Genomic DNA, 19,617 nt, shown 5'->3' on the forward strand with positions numbered 1-19,617 from the left:
CTGACGGCATAACGAGTAACAAAACGAACAAATGTTTTTTTATCGCCCCGTCACGCGAGAGAAAATGCTCGTCGCGAGGGAATCCTGCTTGCGCCGAACTTTTTTTTACCAGCCAACGTCCGAAACGTCTGATCTCTAATTGCGAGGGTTCGTCGCCGACGATCATTAAAAAAATGCTTCCGGAGGAGATGCGGAGGAACGCGAGCGTTGTTGGTTGCTGGACCGAACGTATCCTTAAATTGGATTGATCATTGTTGTACGATTTAAATGACTCGCTACACGGGACCTTGTTTAATCCACGAAAGAGATGGGAAAAATAGGCTAGATAACCGAACTTATCCTTTGCGAACACTCCTGATGAACATAATATTATACCAAAAAGAAGACCGTGTTTCGTAATAAACAGTTTCATTTCACTCTGATAAATTCTTTTAGCTCTTTTAACTCTGTTGAAGTTCTGCCCAGCAATACGCTGTATTGTTTAAATTTGAAAAGCGTACAATTCATGGTGAAATGAATATATTCTCTTTTGCAAAACATGTTCCAATAATTTTTGCTCGGCGAAACGCAGCATTATCGTGCTGGAAAATGAATCCGTTTTGCATATTTATGAATTTGTTCTTTAATTAAATTTAAATATGCTTTGCTATTCATTTCCCTTGAATGAACATTCGTTTTGCCATTGTAAACCGATTCCTGGCAAAATCATTTGGCCACTATCGCGGAAGGTTTTAACGTTTGTAAATCACGGTAAACAAAAGCACCCGGGCCGTTCAAATTAAATTTCTTTTCATCGAATTAATAGGACTTTTTGGAATCGGGTTCAAAGCGGAATGCGTAATAACCCATTCTTCATGGACCAATAAGGTTCATGGTCTCTCAGAGCTCCTTTCCATCCCGTAAATTTCCGGATTTTTCGACAAATTATATCAATAATATTGAGACTTCTTTCAACTACTTGGAAATTTCAGAAACATTCAAATTTAAACATTTAAAGACCACGAACTACTATATAATTTCCAAACAAAACTTACTTATTTCGTATTTTTTAATACCAGTTTCCTTTTTCACATTTATACATTATTTGTTATGATTAGAAGATCTTAAGCTATATTTAAGGAACTAAAGATAGCACAAACCTGCTACCGTTTTATCCAGAGTTGTATTAATAAAGTCTTGGACTTTATTCAAAATTCATAACCAATTTTAAGAATATATACACACTGAGAAAGTTACAGTATTCTCTGGATCCTCCCCGTTTAAAATATGCATCTGTAATCTGGTCATTGTATCGTAACAAGGACAAAGTTTTACTGGGAAACTTACGTAGGGAAGATCTATGCTCTACCTATTTAAAAAATTAAACGGTACAAGTTTGAAGAATTACTTGTAACTAAATCGAACGTCAAGGGCTTAAGAAATTCAAGTAGAAACAGTCGATGATAGACAGACGTCCAATCGTACGCGTATCTGAACCGAACTCGTAGGGTCAATGTCGTCCGGGAAAGTGTTAGCGATTTTACGCTGGATGTAAGAATGTCGAAAAGTGATCCAGAACGTGGGGAAACTGATCGACGTTGGCTCGCGAGATCGCGAGAGGATTCCGTGGAAATTCAGGGGCGTACGCGAAGGATCAAGTCGGATCGTCCGAGCGTTTTTTGATCGCGGAAGGTCAGGGAGACAACGATAGCGGCTCGTCCGGCGTGTTCTCCCTTTTAGTCGGCCTCGCACTCGCGTGGGCGTACAGGGGCGGATAGCAGGCTACACGGTTTCCCCATTATCGGGTGTTTACGACGACGACGGCGAGGGTTGCAGGGGGCTGCACACACGACGAGGGTCGCATCGCCGCCGGTCGAGATCGCATCGGCCGCTCCGCATAATAACTAGCTACCACGCATTTACATTTTAATACGGCCACTCTGCATAGCGGATAAAAGGTATATACCCGGCGAGGATGAAATCACCGACCTCCACCGTGGCGTCATCGACACCCTCCGCCGTCGTTCATCTCGACCGAAGAAATAACCGACAAATTAGACGAAATCGTTGCCCAACTTCCTCGGAATTCTCTTTTCTTTTCATTTTTTCTTTTTTTTTTTGCCATTTTTTTATTTTAACTCCGTTTACCCCCGCTGTTGTTTTCATCGCCGCCGCCGTCGTCGTCGGGGAAAATGCACGCCGTGATTTTACGACGAAGTCGATGGCGCGAGTTTTTACTCGTCTCTTCTCGGGCGTCAAAGGAAGAAGCGGACTTGTTATTAATGCAGTTTGCTCGAGCCCGGAGTAGCTGCAGTGTAAATTAAAGAGTGCGCGTACAGATAGATATATAGCTAGCCTCTCCTAAGAAGCAACGACCAAGACGAGGAGACACCTTGTTAAAAGAAAAAATGTGCAGTTCTTCTATTATTCCACTTCCGTTTGTAAGACGTTTAATTTACTCTCGGCCAGGGAGTCGTTAAGGTATTTACTACAAAAAATATGTCGTAATAACTCGTTACGCTTATTCATGGTAACTAACCGAAATATCAAGACGGAACTTGTACGCAACGCGAATTAAATATCTCAAAGTTCGGTCAAACTAATTAGGCAATTACTACTCTGGTATAAATTTTCAGAGAAATAAAAACGTTGCAAAATCCGAAATATCAAAACAGATGTCCATTCCAAGCACCGAATCTAATTCTTTCGCACCTACTGTTTCTCTTCTTTGTCCTTTCCACCCCTATCCCATTTTTAAGTGGCGAAGGAGTTGAAATTTAACTTTCCCCGAACTTTCTTTTATGAAATTGAACTCGTTATTTTGCAACATCGGGCAAGGACGAAAGTTTAGTTATAAGTTTATGAATGTCTATTATTTTGCGCGTGGAAAACTCTGATGAAAACTGTATTAGTGACAGCTGCACCGTAGAGGAAGATCTTGATAGTTTCAACGGGAGTTGTTCCGTTCTCATTAGTTACGCAGGAGTGCAACAATTCCGAAAAGAGAACATCTTTTTGTTTAATTTTACTGCGTCTGCGAACTATATTCATGGAAACGTTATAAATCGCGTTATTAAAAATCGGAAGCTCCGTAATGGTTTGGCAGTATAAATCGTCGAACTCGTTTTAAAATCGGCTACGTATTCCACGGGATGAAAGACGTTCCGTACAAAGAAACGGAATTGAACTCGAGATATCCTTAACGACTCCACCTACAAGACGACAGTTTCCGCCATTCGACTTTCCCTCCGAAACGGGGACAGTTCCTCCATACATCTTGAAACTTTGCAAACGTTCGAACGGGACACGGTTGCCAGTAGTTTATTAGTCTTTTTCGTTCCCTTTATCCAGCATGCGTGGCCAGTTTAAGAGACATTTACTGGCAAAAACTCGCCACGATGATAACCGTGGCGGGGTTCGAGTGCTCCAGAAGTTCCATCGAAATGTTCGTCGTCGGTCATCGATTATCCGGGATGAAAGTCGAAGGAACGTTACGCGACCCCGAAGATTTCCTTGTATCGCGCAACGAGAATCGAGGGAAGGGGGTGAACCAACTAGATGTCCATTAAGATAAACCGGGGCCATGTTTAATGGCGAATCCGAACGTCGACAACAGCGTTCGTTCGCGTCGTCACGGCGGGGTGTGGCAACGCGGGGGCGAGACCGTGACAAAGAAGCAAGAAAACAGGGACGACGGTTTCGTCCCGTGGTTTATAGCGTTCTCGCGACGTATCCGAAATGCGATACTGTGGCTGGATAGGCCTTGAAAAATGTCCTGAAACAGGAAGGAGATAACCGGCTAGCCGTTTCGCGGGGACAACATCCGATGGAACGAAATCCAATTCGGCTTGATAGAAAAAAGAAAACAGAAAGGGGGAGCGAGAGAAAGAGGGAAAACCACCGACGCAGAAGCAAAAAATTATTAAACGCGATCGTATCGGTACGACAGGATCGATGCAAATGGCCCATAAATTTGCGAAATTACATTGAAAATCAGTGCGCGAGGCTCGCGGACGCGAGACAGAGAGAACGGCGCTAGTTTTAATAAAAGCTCCCGTCCCTTTTTGCCAATGAGGGCTACTCTCGGCGATATTAAACCTCGAACTCGAATACAACTCGCGTAGGACTTGGACGATTCACGAGACAAACGAGTTTAAATTCACCTGACATTGTACAGAATTGTGGCGCGTTACATACATACCCCCGACATAACCCCGAAATTCTACCCACTTTCTAGAAAAAAATTCGAGGTGTGAAATTTTTCGACGGAAAAAAAAAATTTCAAATCGTTCTAAAAAAATTATTTTCGGTTGCGGGAGTCAATTATAATCACTTTTGGTCATTACACATACCCCCGAAATCCTACCCACTTTCTAGAAAAAAATTCGAGAAGGTGTGAAATTTTTCGACAAAATTAAAAATTTTCAAATCGTTCTAAAAAAATTATTTCCGGTTGCAGGGGTCAATTACAATCATTTTTGGTGAATAGACATACCAACATTTATTATATTAAAAACCGCGGCGTACAAAAGAACCCTAACCTCAAATAGGAAATAAAAGAATATGTGTTCCTACTCACGGGTATAAAAAATACCCGCGGTCACTATACTTGCTAAAAATGCTACATATACAACCAGTCACCCATGTTAATTTGGGGACCGGAAGAATAAAAAAACATGCGACTCACCAATTGTTGATGATGATAAAGTCATACTTCTGCAACGAGACGACAACGCTGTTACCCAATGAAAGTCATCAGTGAGGCCATCTGCAGGGATCTGCTGGTTTCCAGGATGTACGGACGAAATCTGGAAACTGTAAGAAAAGAGGTTAAAAATGATCATTTATCGTAAAAATTGTAGATATTTCATAATTTTATATAAAAGACTCTATGTTCAAAACTAATCACTGGCTTTCGATAATTTAGACAATTTTAAACTGATAATAAACTTTGAACATATTAATTGTCTCTAAACGTGTATAGGAAAATGTAGGAATACTTACGTTTTTTGCTCGTGAAGCATCGCCCAAAAGTCCTCTCTAGTGAAGCACTGACTTTAAACACGATAACGAACAATTCTAATTTTTAAACAATAATTGACAAAGAACAATAAAAAAATATTACCCTAACGCGACCGAAAATCAAAATCGGCGAACAAATGAGTCTACTATCGCGATTCACAAGACAAAAAGAGCCACGATGCTCTGGGAAAAATTTACGAATGCGTACTGAACACTGATTTGACCATCGCGTGGCTAAAGTGTAACCGATATTCTAGTCAAAGCAACTGTGCTTTGAAAAATAGCAAACTATTTACGAAACAATCACTGATTCTACTGACCGCATTGCACGCGGTCATCAAAATGTCTGAAACAAAGTAATTATTAACTAAGTATACATGTGAACTCCATAGAAAGATGTAAGAAATGAATATACATGTATGCTCACGTTCGAAATTTCGAAGCAACATGGCGTTGATTACGTGCCGGTAGCGTCCCTCGTGCTTGAATTGCAATCACGGTCTGTAACAGACATAAAACACACATTTGTCATCCATACGTATTAATATTGTATTAAGGCACCGATGGAGAGTAAGGAAGAGAAATAATTAGCGAATAAAAACGGTTAGACGTAGGAAATACGTACCTAATTAGACGTGAAACTATCAACGCACTTATCACGCCACTTTCCAGAAGAGGAATGACGAACAGGTCCAAGCACGTTTACCGCGCGAATTAGGAGTGGGGGGTAGGATGAGCTGGTCACGTAGTCCAACGTCAGTGGGTATTTCCGAAAGAAAGGTTAAACAATATATCTCGAATAACTGAAAATAAATTAAATAAATTAAATAAATTAAATAAATACAGAAAACTTCTAAAACAATTAATTACTTAATGATTTAATATCTTTATATTCTCGTGACGTCACTTCGCGAAGCAGCCAATCAGTGGCGCTGTTTTAACGTCGAATATCAATCTGCTACGCAACACGTAAATAACTAGATCGATTAACATATATTAATTCTAATCATAGAAACATATAAATTTAAATCAGTTTCTCGTATAAATGTTCCGTTTAATTGTTAATTCTCACTAGATTTACGTGCAAATTTTTCTTGATCCAGTGTCGATAATATTGAGTTTGACACATCACTAGGAAAAAGTTAGTACGGCCATGGACAAACTGTGAAGTAGACGTCGCTACTCGATATTTTTTTGTAACACACGGATTAAGGGCACAGACGATGCATAATGTAGTCGTGCAAAGCAATAGTTTCTCGTGTTACGCGGACAAAGAATTCGTGAGACCAGCCGCAAGGTGAAGTCGAGCAGTCGACGGCTGAGAATGTAAACATAGCCTAACAACGGTTTCAAACATGACAAGCGTATCTGATCACTGGCCCCGACTAAAAGAATGCTAGCAATGGTAAGAATAAAATTACTTTTGACAAATATTCTAGCATACGCAAGAAATAGGTACAGATTGGTAACAGACTAGAATTGTCATTTAGCGGGAGCCAGTGTCCTCCGACGTATACTATAAACTTCGTGAAAAATTAATGTTTCAAAATTTTGTACATCGCCTAACATTGTGATTAGTTTTGAACGTAATCTTTTATATTAAATTACGTCTATACTTTTTACGGCAGATGATAATTGTGTCTTGTTTTCTACAGTTACTCTATATCTCATCGTTGCATACTCGACTATAGCAGAACTGCTTTGACGATTTCGCCAATGATTTCGACTGGGCAACAACTTCGTCAACGTATCACGATTGGTTCGTTTTTAAAGATTATTTTGCGATATAAGAATATTTTTATTTCGGAAATTCAATTCACAGGTTACGTTTGATATAACTACTTTAAAATTGAGGTATGCGCATTTGTGATCGACGAGTCTCTTCCGACAACCTCAGAAAATACGAGTGTCCTTTGTACCATGAACGGTACCGACGAAATCAATCAAATGCATATCGTGTTGCAACTTTTTGCTCAGATTCTCATAGACTAACGGTACTCAATCTTAAAATACACTCATACTACAAATTTAAAATTTTAAAGTCCACGATAAAAAATACCGTACCAAATGTAATATATGAACAGATTCAGTCGAAATTTGGGGACTGGCGATTAATTGTCGTTCAGATTTCGAAGCAAGATTTAAATAGAAATTCCACCTGTAACATCGAACGTGGTATTTGAATAAACGGAAATAAAAAAGAAACATATTAACCTTAATGCCATAATAGCAGAACTTTGCCGTTACGATCGAGCCATGTTTATCAATGAGAATCTAAGCGAATAAACGACGGGACGTTGATAACCATCGCGCTCGTACGGCCAGGTAGTTTCGATCACGCGCCGGACTATCGATTCGTGGGATCGATCCAGTCGCTTTCAGTTCCCCGAGCTGTCTCTCGCGCCCGTGCACGTTTTGTTATCCGCTCGATCGTTCCGGGCGTAATCGGTCCTACGGTCGCACGAAACAATGTTCGCTCTCCTAGCGAGACCGTGCCGACGAACGATGAAGCTGACGCTATTCCGTGGAATGGATGCCAGAACAGAGAATGCCGGACCACCGGTGCACGCATCCTGCTGCACGCAGATATACAACGGTGATTTATTAGGTGGGGAATTCCAATTCGCGGCTCGACCCGCCGTAGACCGCGGTCGAATCTAGTAAACATCTTCGATCCTCTTCGAAACGATTCCTCTCCGAACACGGGGACACGTGCGCGTGTCGTCGCGGAATTTCCACACGGTGCTCCGTCGAAAACCCATTTATACGGGATATCTGTTTGTCCCCGGCGATTAGTCGCCGAACAATTACCGTGACAATCGACGCTGCACCGGGGCAAGAATAAAAGGAAAAGCGTCGCGATGCAAACGCGAACAGGACGAAGCGCGCGCACGGATTTCGAAGAGTATCGACTTCGTTTAATTGCTGTCGCGATTGTCGATAATTGCACATCCATCGGTTTCCGTAACAAGAAAACGAGCTAATAACCGTGGAAACGAATAATGGTTTTATTCCGTCTCTCAAATTTTCGCAGTTGTTATCGCGTCAATTTATATTTGATTGGAGAGAAAGCTCTTTCCGGCGCTGCGTTTGTCATTATTATCGGTGACCGTGGATAACCGCGATACGGATAGTAATCCAGCGAGCTGCGTCTAACACATACAGAAATTCGGCGGAAGTTTTTTAAGCCGAGCTCTAAATTGGAGGTTTGTTCCGTGTTGCGACTGTACGCGATACGCCTGCATCTTTTATATCTCATCAGCGATACGACCTGACCTTTTGATACTTCCCCGAACTTACCCGACTGCTAACGAAGTTTCACTTTTAAGACACCGGTACCTTTTCTCCTTCGCTTCATATTTCTGCGCGGAGGGATTCAAACGTAGCGAAATTCAGATGCATTCTAACTAGAGATCTCTATTTCGCGTGTAGTTATTACGAGGGTCGTTCTCGATTCAATTACGCGTATGAATTAAATGGTTGCATGTTACGAAAAGTACCGTTTTATGAGAAACACGGGTAAAAATTTATCTTTGCCAGAAACGGTCAGTTTATCCTTCGTTGGCCTGTATGATATCCGACAAATAACTACGGCTAGATCGACGAAAACGGAAGACTCTTTCGTCGACCCAATAATTGCTTCGAAGCGGGTCGACGCGGAAAAAACAATACGAAGGAAGCACGATCGCCGTAGGGGGCCACTTTCGCGTCGCCCACGCCCTTACAATGTTTCGTTGCCGCCCGAATCGGGGGTTTGAGAGTTCTATCGGCCGATCGACTGGACGGTGAACGTTTTATTACGCCCGCAGCCGGCAATTTCGAGAATAAGCCGTCACGGACACTGGCGTGGAAATGAAAAACGTCGCGTCGCTGGGTGTCAGGCGTAGGAGGAAACCGGACGATGGGCTCCGTGCGTTCCTCTTCCGCGGAAATATCAGTCTGGCGGTGGTGAGTTATATCCCCGTAAGGTATTATTCCCGCAGTAAGAGATGGCACAGCAGCTATCGGATTCCGTTATCACTGCGTCGTGTACGCCGTCCGTGGATTGCACCGCAAAATAACAGCCCGCAGAAATAACGTATTCCGGCGGTCTTGCAGCGTCCTCCGAGGAACGTACGTCCGTCCTTGTTCGCTTCTCACCGACCAACCCTTTCTTCTTTTCGCCCCTAACTGAGAAAGACGGAGCCTCGAGGAAGAGAACAATGCCCTTAAAACGAAACGTAACCGAGCCCACGCGGCCTTAAAAATTTAAATACGTTCAGCGTCCGGCCGTCAAGGTTCATGCTGCCTACGAAATTAACTGGAGCGATGCTAGAGAATTGAAAAAATACCCTACGACCTCGACACGAGAATAATTTGCAAACCTAATACCGACGAGAGTTACAAGAATTTTTATTTTAACCTTGGCTCGCTTTATTTAAATTCCTCGCGAAAGCCTTCGATCTCGGTTTCATAAATTGTGGCTTTCCGATACTGGTGGATTCTTCATCCCCGGTTTAAATTCTACCTGTCGGTTATATAACAATTTTTACGAACACGCGCGTTCCCGGTAGGCAAGGACAAAAGGATTGCCGCGAAGCGTGTCCCCCCTGAAATAGGAGTACGACTAAACCGAAACTTAAACTACTACCCCCTGCGTTACGGATGGAAATTTATCGTCGATAGGCGAGATAGATGTGAGCAGAAAGGCTCTACCGCGGCCATCTATACACGGCCGTAGATACGCACGTGTGAGTCGGCTATTAATACCTACAAATTATAAATAATGTCGCTACCACGACCACAAATCAACGTTTACCGTAATACCGGGCGTGGGGCTTTCGACTGGTCGGAGGATTAAGCGCTTTTCGAGAGACGCTTACCTGCCGGTAGAAGGAAGATGAAGGGCGAATAGCGAGGCAGAGTCGATTCTACGTCCAGCTGCGATCGAAAACTGAAACCCGAGGGAGTGGATCTGCGCATTAAACCCCTTCCAGAGGAATGTACTGCCTTTGTGCAAAATGTTCTCTGATAATATCGAGGCTGCTGCGAGTAATATCGATATTGCTATCGCCTTCCAGTTCGGTGCAGCCAATCGCACGAGGAAAAAGAGGGAGTATGTTTAATCTTAACAAAGTATTAAATACAAAGGTTGTAAAACGATATCCGTTCCGTCTTTTTTTTCCTCGATACTCTGATATTTTAGCGAAAATCGTTTGAAAACGGTGGATAAAACTCGAAGTACGAGATAAAAGCAGATCTCGTCTGTACAGCTCTGCAGCCTTTTAACTTAACGATGAAAATTTCTCATATTCACGGTAAATATTTGCAAACCTAGGATTGGACTGGTTTACACTGTCCGAACGTTTTGTTATTCCGTGTATACGGTGGCAATTTATCACGAAACTGACAGTGCTCGCGGACAAAAATGGTGCCCAAACGGAAGCATGTAGTGTTAACTATAGGAACGTGGTTCGGACTGCTTGCTTTCCAGCCAAACTAATAAAGAACGGAGATCATTGTTACCGTGATACCAAAAAATTTCCGCAGCGACGTAAAGTCGGAAGCGAGACGCTCGAAGGAACCCGAATCGTAAGTTCGATGTTTCAAAGTTTCCAACAGAGTTTCGCGTAATTGCGCGTCGATGTCCTTCGAGGGACATGGAGTTCGTAGGGCCAAGTAAGTTCGATATGCACGCTCGAGCGTAGAATAAGAAACGAGAGCACGGAATGGCCTGGGAAGATGCCGTGGCACGATATCCGTATGCCTGCGTCGCGGATCTTGTCTAGTTGTCTTCGGGCAGCGACGCGGTGCGCCGACATCGGGCACCGCGACGCTCCGGGAAGCGAGAAGGAGCGAGGAGCACCCCGTCAAACAGATTGAAATCAACGGGAAGCGACTTCTATTTTCTCCTCTGCACTGTGCCGGAGCCAGATCTGAAATGAAAATCTGCGGCCCCGCGAGCGAGGAACCGCAAGATAATTTAGAAAGAGGAACAGAGAGAAAGGGTGATAGAAGAGAAATGAGAGAAGAAAGGGAAGCAGCATCCTTGTACACGCTCCTTCACGGATTTCAAGCATTCCGTCAGGCTGATTAAAACGTCCCGACGCAACGTGACTGAATTACGAATTTCATTTTCGAGCCCAACGAGCCAGCAGTCGATCGGTCCCATAAACAGCAAGATTTACAAATATTTTTGTACTAAAAAGATTGCACGATACGAGATAAATAAATTAGAAGGACGTCCCTCGATAAGTGATCGACTACTAGATCGATATACATGGCGCAAACGTTTCGATATTCGATTAACGATTTTATGTTACACCCGATCGCGGTACTGTCGAAACAGATATTAAGTTTAATAATCGAAACCGGATAGAAACGCAACCAGTATTTATTGTTTCGCGTACGCGCGTCATCTTTCACGGTCGTAGCGAAACGAATCGAAAAACAAAACGAGCGGGGGAACGAACTGGAAAAGAGACATGAAAAAACTTTTCCGTTATCAGATAGAATTCTAGCGTGGCAAAAAATACGAGAGAAAAGAGGGCTTTAGCCCGCGCGAATCCGCCCGGTAAGCGTTTTTTCCCTGACTCTGGCACAGGCAAAAGGGAGAGGGAGAGCTAACGGTGGAGTTTCAAGTTACGGGAAAAATTTTATATAATCCGTAGCCGGTTCAGGGACAGAAATTTGGAAAAAAATCTCCTCCGTTCGATTCGGAAACCCCCGCGCTTTTACGGCCGGTAAATCGTTTTCCACCCTTCGATATATCCACCAACTTACAAGTTTCGTTCCTTTCGCAACGAAATACGTTATTCGCCGTGTTCCAGTATATTTTTTCCCTCCCCTTCGTATCTACTCTCGACTTTCATTTCCTAGCCGTAGGAACTTTCGATTAAATTTTCACAGAGAAACTCCCGCGCGCGAGAGTCACGCTCACCCAAGTAGCCCGAGTAATTTCAGCCCGAACGTCTCGATCCTTTGACGCGACCCGCTGCGACTAATGTAACCCGTGCATATTCAAATCCGCGACCCGTGATATATCGGGCGTTCAACAACAAATTCGATCAAACTTTACTAGGCAATTCTGCCGACTGGATCCCCTGATCCAGGCAAAATTGTCTGCGCAAATAAATAAACGGTAGCTTATTCTGTAAAGTCGCAAACTCTATGCAAGAAAATTATATATTGTTTCAAACGAATGACGTTACTTAATATACGAACACGTTAATAGCCAAAGCGGGTAGTGATGTACGCTACAAATATATACAATTCATTTCATTTTATTACTTTTGATTGTGAATTGGGATTATTCGCATTGCACGCAACGCCGGTGTTCCGCGAAACACAATTTGGTAGGCGTAGCTCTAAGGGTCCCAGCTGCGACTACCATAATCATAGTAAATATAATACACCCGGCTTGCTTGGGCCGTGGCGCAAGACGCGCGCGCTTAATCCGCGTTTGACGTTCGCTAGCCTGTTGGCTAGGCACATACGAGCGTACGATATTGCGCCAAACCGAGCAATTACTGTCGGTAATCTCGCTAATAGAATTCCAATATGCGTGCCAATTGAACCGAGGCGCCGTGTGGCCGTGCGGGCGTGAATGTGCAGATTGTGCGCGCACGACGAAAGCCGTGACACGGTTCCGCCATTAACTACAGACTCGATTTACTTGGCTTTGTTTCTTTGTCGTGCGCCGCCTAGAACGCGCTAACTGTGAAACTGTCGCTGACCAAGCCTGGTCGTTGCATCTAGTCGCAAGCAGGCACAAAGAAAAATCAAGGGAGGAAATGCAAACTATTTTCAGTGCTATACATCGGGTGCAAGTACCCGAGAACATACAAGGGGTTTGCGCTTCCGGTTGTCTTCGGATCGAATCTTAAATCGTACGATCGTTTCCAGCGTGCACCGTGAGAGTGCAGTCTAGACGCATATTTCTCGTTACAGATTGGATCTCGAACCTCTCGTTATACTTGGCTGCCTCGATACAATATTTCAAATACTTCTCACAGATCTTATCTCTTTAAAACGCATACCCCGAACAATAGAACCGCGTTTATAACTGTAATTGAATCTACGATAATACATCGGTCTACTTAACGAATATTGTCCCGTGCCAATAAAATCATGCTGTCCGTTGTTCTAAGTATTCGTGTAATGAGTTTATTTAATTGGATCGAAAAATGTTGGCGCCGCGTTACGCATTTTACAAATGTTAACTAAAACACGGCACAACAGACAGAGAATAAAAGTAATTGCAGAGTCTATGGCGAATGCACGGTTGCAACGGTATCAAGGAACGAGGAGATATACGAGGGACTCGAATGGGATCCCACCTCGTTAATTGGACTCGGTACGATGATGCTGCCGCGCGAATTGTTCGCCACGAAATTACCTCGATATCTCGTCGTTGTCGTCGTTTTGTACGGCGGTGCAGCGTTATCTGGGTCCGCACAAATTTTCTTTCTTCGGAGTCGTTACAACCAGCAGCCACGGTTAAACTGTTAACGCGACAGACTGCGCGAAACGAACCAACAACTACACTACATCCGACCGTAATTATCGTATACCAGCGCCCGAATCGTCCTGAATCGTAGACGGTAAAGTATCAACATAGTATCGTCGCCTCGAAAGTAATTTAGAGAAGCAAGATCGAAAGCGTCACGTGTCCCGCGCAAATTATTGATCTTATCGGACCGTAAAATAAATTTCACGCCGATTCATTGGACGATTACATTTAATTGCATCCAATTAAATAGCCGTTCCAATTAAAATCGACGCGAACACGGAGAACTCATTACGATTTATCGAACCAACGATAACGATCCTACTCGCTCTTCATGGTCGATGTAGAGTACTGGCAATCGATACAGTTTTGAGGGAATAATTTTGTCGAATATTTTACGGCTCGGCAGAGCGACTCGTACGGTATTAATTATCGTAAACGTTAGACTCCTTAATGAGGTGTTCAATCTCTGTGGATCTCGAGTATTTTAACAATTACAGCAAGAGTTGCTAATTGTTACTGGGTAATTATCAAAGAAACACAAGAACAAATATTTTGTACAACTCAATACATTTAACTAAGTTTGTTAGTTATCTGCTAATGGAGCTATTGCATGTTTAAAAAACTAATACATTTTTATTAAATTTGAAATTACACAAGTACACCTTGCCCAGCTTGTTCCTAAGAAAAGTTAGTATATGCTTACAACCGATTGCTCGATTCTCACCACATACTCAGGGATGCAATAACAGTTCATTAACTAGTCGGCAGGGATTCACCATTGTCGTATTGACTTTTGTTCCTTAGCAAATATCCGGCCAGAAAGCTAATAGGATCGGCAGGTCTTTCCTTAGCTAAACTTGACAATGCTTGTAGTAGAATTGGCACTACCGTCTGATCCAAGTATTGCCTTGTTGGAAGAGACTGCAATTCAACACGCGATTTCTTTGGTGGTACACCAGACAAGTCAGAATCCTTATTCATTGCTAGTATCCTCTGTAACAAAAGAAAACAACACAAAAAGTTAATCGGGATCCATCCATTCTGTACATTGATCTTTTGCCTATGCTTTTGGTAGAAGTTGTAGAAACTAGAAAAATACTTCTGGTTCGTATGGCATTAATGACATACACTAACCTAAATACGAATAATATATTCGTATGACATCAATGAATATAAATTCAGATATTGGTATAACAGCTGTCAATCAGATTGGCGGGAAATGTCGAAATTGTTTCAAACGAACGACTCATTGTTTAATTTCGACACGCAGAATTAATCCTACGTCACTAGAACGTACGATTAATGTTGATTTCTTGCAACGTATCGGTCGCACAAGTAAATCGCAATGGCACATCGATGTAGAAGGTTACGCGAAAATTTATAGGTTATCCGACTTACTTGGGCCGGTTCGCTCACGACATTGGTGAGGGGCTGTGCTGGCGTCGTTGGCTCGATTCTTTCCTCCGTCGGGTTTTCTGTTGTTACGAGAGCAACAAATTAATCAGAATCGTTAATGCAACGAGTTCTCGACCGAAACGTATAGCCCAACATTACCTATTAGACTATAAAAAGCAAAATAAACGGATACGTACCACCGCCCGACGCCATCGTGTAAACAAATGATGCTACCAACTACAACGACTTATCACCGCACGAATGCTATTCAAATGTTACCATACGCGCGGAATCTAACGCGCTACCTTTGCAAAAATTTCACAAAACATTTGAATTTGCGCGTTGTTGACGCGTTACTTTCGTAGTATTGTAAATATGACATCAACGAATTCTGAAATTAGTTTAACCACGTTCAAGCGATCACCCTGGGGTTTATTTAACACGTTAACTGGCAGGTCAGTTGTCCATGTTTCAAGATGTCCGTCATATTTGTCTAAGGAGTAACGCGAAGTATAGAAATTTTCGATGATTCGATAGTGTACTTGTTATTTTACAGTATTCCTAATTAAAATAAAGTTATTACACAGATTTATAAGTATTCGGGATCTTCCATTTTAAATAATGCACATCAAAGCAGTTAACCGAAAGAGTGGACCTACGTATACTGACGGAGACACTAAGGCACTGACGTTACAAACAGGTTGTTGCTTTTTTTTTTAGTTTTATTTATTTAACGTAAAGTTAGACGCTACGACTTTGGTACAAAAACATAAAACAGTGATACTGAGGAAATGGTGTACTGCGAGCGGATCCTCGAGTCCCTACGAACACGGACAAACACGAGTATCGTTGTATGTACGAGAATACAAACTTACAGCCAATTTAAAGGCGAGCACAGAGCGCAACACAAGTGTACAAATTACGAAAACGACCCGACTCTGTTTGCAACCGAAAAAGAAAACGACACGCGTCCCGGTGAAGGAAAATCTCGAAGAACCGCCCTGCTGTTGTACATACGAAACGAACATCCAATACCATCCAATGAATAAAGCATAATATATGTATAATATATAACGCGGACGGCGGCACCGACCGTTTGTTCACAGCATCTTCAAAAAGTAACGTTAAACCTTGCGAAGGAAAACGATTCCAGATCGATCACACAAACCGTAACGACAAACGAGAATATTCCCGGATCGATAAATAGAAGAAAGCTAAGCGACATTCCGCGGACATCACGTTTCAATTTTCTTTTTTCTTTTATCTTCTTATTTAATATCGATTGTTGAACGGACGCGCTTGGGCGTCCGCGCAATCGATCGCACGGTTAATAGTCGAATAAGTTAAATATCTTTCGGTTTCTCTTTCATCGCAGTTAAATTCCAAAAGCTTCAAAAGCGAAAAGCTCCGCGAGCGTTTACGTGAGTAAAACGTGATATACATCGTAAAAGGGTGACTTGGATATGGCTACATTTAATGTGGTAGAGCGCGATCGTAACACATACACGAGACACGAGACTTTGCGCAGCCTTTAAAATCACATCGATGAGTAAAAGTGCGTCGGCGAGCCGAGTCGCAGCCAGCGAATACGAGCGGAGGGTAGGAAGTCCTCGATCGCAAAAAATAAGAAAATGTCGTTCACGGTCGAAGTACCACGGCATTGCCACCGTCGTCCACGACGGGGCATATCTTCGACCATGACACTCTCGCGACTGGTGTACCACTCGCGCATCGCCTCGGCAAATAAATGCGACACCTAGACATACCTACTTACAACGTATGCATATGAACGTCAATGTATACATATATATATTTATATATTTGTATACATCTAAATAGTGTTGTGATAAAAACGAACTATGAGACAAGCGCCGTGACCGTATCCTGGCGTCGAGTCGAGCGCTAGATTTCCCATCTATCCGAATGATATTTCGCGTTTCATATTTCTTATTACGTTATTACATGTTAAAACTATGACGATTGTTTTCTTTATTTCTTTTCTTTTTTTGTTCCATCAATTTTCAAGCTCGACGCGTGACCGTTCAACGAAAGAGACACGGCGCAACTCGCGACCATATCCGTCCGACTTAAATTCTACTTACGTTTAAATCGGTTCTTGTTGCTCGAATTGCTTACACGTTATAATATCATCGTCGCATTATCATTAAATTCACATACGTCATTAATTGATCGAGATTAGCTTGCGGGATATATGTGTGTGTACAGCGGACTAAATATTATATAGGACGATTAAAAAATCGACAGCGAGCGTGGTGTGTGCTTGCTTGCTTGCGTTTCTTTTTTCTTTTCTTTTCTTTTTTTTTTTTTGTCTTTTTTCTTTTTCACTCGCGGTGTGATCATGGTATGGTCGGTTAAGATTTCGTTCGATCGTGTTCTCCAATGTGTGTGTGTGTGTGTGTGTGTGTGAGTGTGTATGCGAGTGTGTGTATGTATGTTTAATATAGTGTGCCGCGTTCTTCCAACGGATAGTCGATCGGCGTTTCGCGAGATTTTTCGTTCGACTCGCGCAGCGAAACAGGTTCCCAGCAGACGCCACCACGGCATCGATGCGACCTTATGTGTTGTCATTGCTATTGCTACGGCGACGACGACAAACTACGACGACTACGACGACGCACTCTCCGCGACACGATCGCAACAATAGCGTTCCAAGACTTTGCTCTCCGCGACGTCGAGACTCAAGACCCGTCGATCACCGAAAATGGGGGACACAACCTTCGTTACGAAATTATAAATCGTTTGTATATATATATATATATATGTATATATGTATAATATCATTATATATGTATGTATGTATAATATCATATGCCTGCGGGGAGCGGCAGTGTGGCACAACCATGACTTAAAAAAGCGAATAACTAATGTATTATCTCGTGTTTACTTCCCGTGACTCGTGGTGCTTGGAAGCGACAATCGTAACCTAGGACAACTCGCGAAAGACCCCCGTGTAAAATTCACCGTCGCCGAGAGCACGCGTCGCGTGCCGGATTCTCTGTCGCGTTATCAATCGTTCGCGAACATGCCGGGTGTGTTCGCCACCACAACGCCAACGACAGATCGATGATTTGATATCGTACGTCTCTCGTTGCGAAACGACGACGGTACACGTTGGCCTCCGACGATCAAAAACGCACGCCCTTCGTCCAAGTACGGCAGTCAATTAATTTGGCAGTTTCGTAACCTGGCCTTGTCGACGAATGGAGCAAACAACGAATGAGCGATGAAACGATTATCGAGAAAAATGCGAGATCGAAATAGAGAAAGGCCAAAAAGTGTGTAAAACGATATGGTCGCGGACGAAGGGTCGAACGATCGATTCGTAGGGGGAGGGCAACGATCGTCGTCGGACGCAACGCTGATTCTACGTGTAAATTGTTCGACGAGCGTACACCTTATGTAAATGGACCGAATCTAATCTACTCGCGACGATGGTAATTTTTTATCGTAAATCGTTGCAAATTGGACCGACGACAGCACCGGGGGGAGAGATAGCGTGCGCACTCTTTCCGCTTCTCTCGAATCTTGGGCCGCCGGCGACGAGAGAGACGGAAGACCACGGAAGATGATTTACAGGTTACACTGCCACAGTATCGTAGGGTGTGAGGAGTCCCCCGTGACCGCCGTGGCCGGCGCCGGTTTGCCGGCTGGGGGCTTCGTTTCTGCAACAGGGATGTTGTATTTTTAATCGTCTTCGAGATAGCTACCCTAACCGCGTGGTACCTGTTACCTCAACGGCATTCTAATCACTATCCACGTGCAGACGGTTTCTTACGTTCGTCGAACGAACGTAACTGGTATGCATCTAAAGGACAGCAACTAAATTAATCTGCACGTGGTACAGCGGCGCATGCATTAGCTGCAATCGCGAGTAAAATTATATACGGAGACGAGTCGTTGCATTAATAAATACGAGAATTAAATAAACGTATTTGTAGCGGTGGTTAAATGGTTAGTAGCACCAGCAGCATGGACAGCAGGATCTGTAGCAACGACAGGAGCGACAGCTGTAGCGGAAACAAACTCGGTACCGATCGAGTCGAGTACGCCTTTCGCGTCAATCTATTGAAAAAATTAGTATAATCTACGAACATCACACATGGCACGTTTCACCGCAATTTGCATGCAAACACACGTTGGTTTAGTAAAGCGCTTTCGACCCAGGTAGAGATCTCGTTGGTACGGAAGCAACACGCCGTCGAAGCATCGACTGACCTATTCTTGTGGCCACAAATACTAACTAAAAAAACAGATGTAACGCAACTTCTAAAGCTTTTCATGATCATCTCTAACTCGACTGTCGGTCACGAGAGTGCACCCTGCATTGTAAATATTGATTATTGTCTAACGGACTTACGGCTTCCTGCGTAAATAGTCATGAAACAAGAAAAAAGTCAGAGATACGTTAGACAGATTGTCGGAAGGTTGTTCAGAGTTCTTAGCGGAACCACCGTGCACTCGATCACCACTATATCAATTTGAAACGTACCCACGAATTTTCTATTGAATCGAATTGAAATTCGACAATGCCAATGACACGGACAGACAACGTTCCCGTAAAGAGCAGGTCTCTGGCAAAGAATACGGAGAGTCGAGAACAACGATTGTCAAATAGTAAGTCGAAGCGACTAAATGGAGAAACGGGCCAATTTACTTTCGAGAAAGTCAATGACGGTTCTCGAGGCAAGAAATCGCTCGAGACACAGCGG

At 43.1% G+C, this 19,617-nt stretch overlaps 2 protein-coding genes and 1 long non-coding RNA gene across 33 annotated transcripts in view; all 3 read right to left on the reverse strand.

The window, feature by feature from the left end:
- Positions 1 to 4,989: 4,989 nt before the first annotated feature.
- Positions 4,990 to 5,739, reverse strand: LOC143345612 (uncharacterized). Its single transcript, XR_013080286.1, has 3 exons — positions 5,627 to 5,739; positions 5,429 to 5,502; positions 4,990 to 5,347 (listed from the first exon to the last, which is right to left on the reverse strand). It is a non-coding gene; the product is annotated as an uncharacterized LOC143345612 (long non-coding RNA).
- A 6,532-nt stretch (positions 5,740 to 12,271) lies between these two features.
- On the reverse strand, positions 12,272 to 15,134 carry LOC143345233 (protein dpy-30 homolog). Its single transcript, XM_076772147.1, has 3 exons — positions 15,085 to 15,134; positions 14,891 to 14,967; positions 12,272 to 14,485 (listed from the first exon to the last, which is right to left on the reverse strand). The coding sequence occupies exons 1-3, from the start codon at positions 15,098 to 15,100 to the stop codon at positions 14,246 to 14,248; spliced, it is 333 nt and encodes a 110-aa protein (XP_076628262.1). The 5' UTR covers positions 15,101 to 15,134; the 3' UTR covers positions 12,272 to 14,245.
- Positions 15,135 to 15,743: 609 nt separating this feature from the next.
- The window catches only part of LOC143345789 (cell adhesion molecule Dscam1-like), a 65,793-nt gene continuing 61,919 nt past the window's right edge, over positions 15,744 to 19,617 (reverse strand). For all 31 annotated transcript variants that reach the window (XM_076773211.1, XM_076773216.1, XM_076773209.1 and 28 more), the window contains one exon: positions 15,744 to 18,570. In XM_076773211.1, the coding sequence (XP_076629326.1) occupies positions 18,486 to 18,570 (85 nt within the window). In that variant the 3' untranslated portion in view covers positions 15,744 to 18,485. The remainder of the gene's footprint in view (positions 18,571 to 19,617) is intronic.

The sequence above is a fragment of the Colletes latitarsis genome, chromosome 9 (genome assembly GCF_051014445.1).
Source record: "Colletes latitarsis isolate SP2378_abdomen chromosome 9, iyColLati1, whole genome shotgun sequence".
NCBI lineage: Eukaryota > Metazoa > Arthropoda > Insecta > Hymenoptera > Colletidae > Colletes > Colletes latitarsis.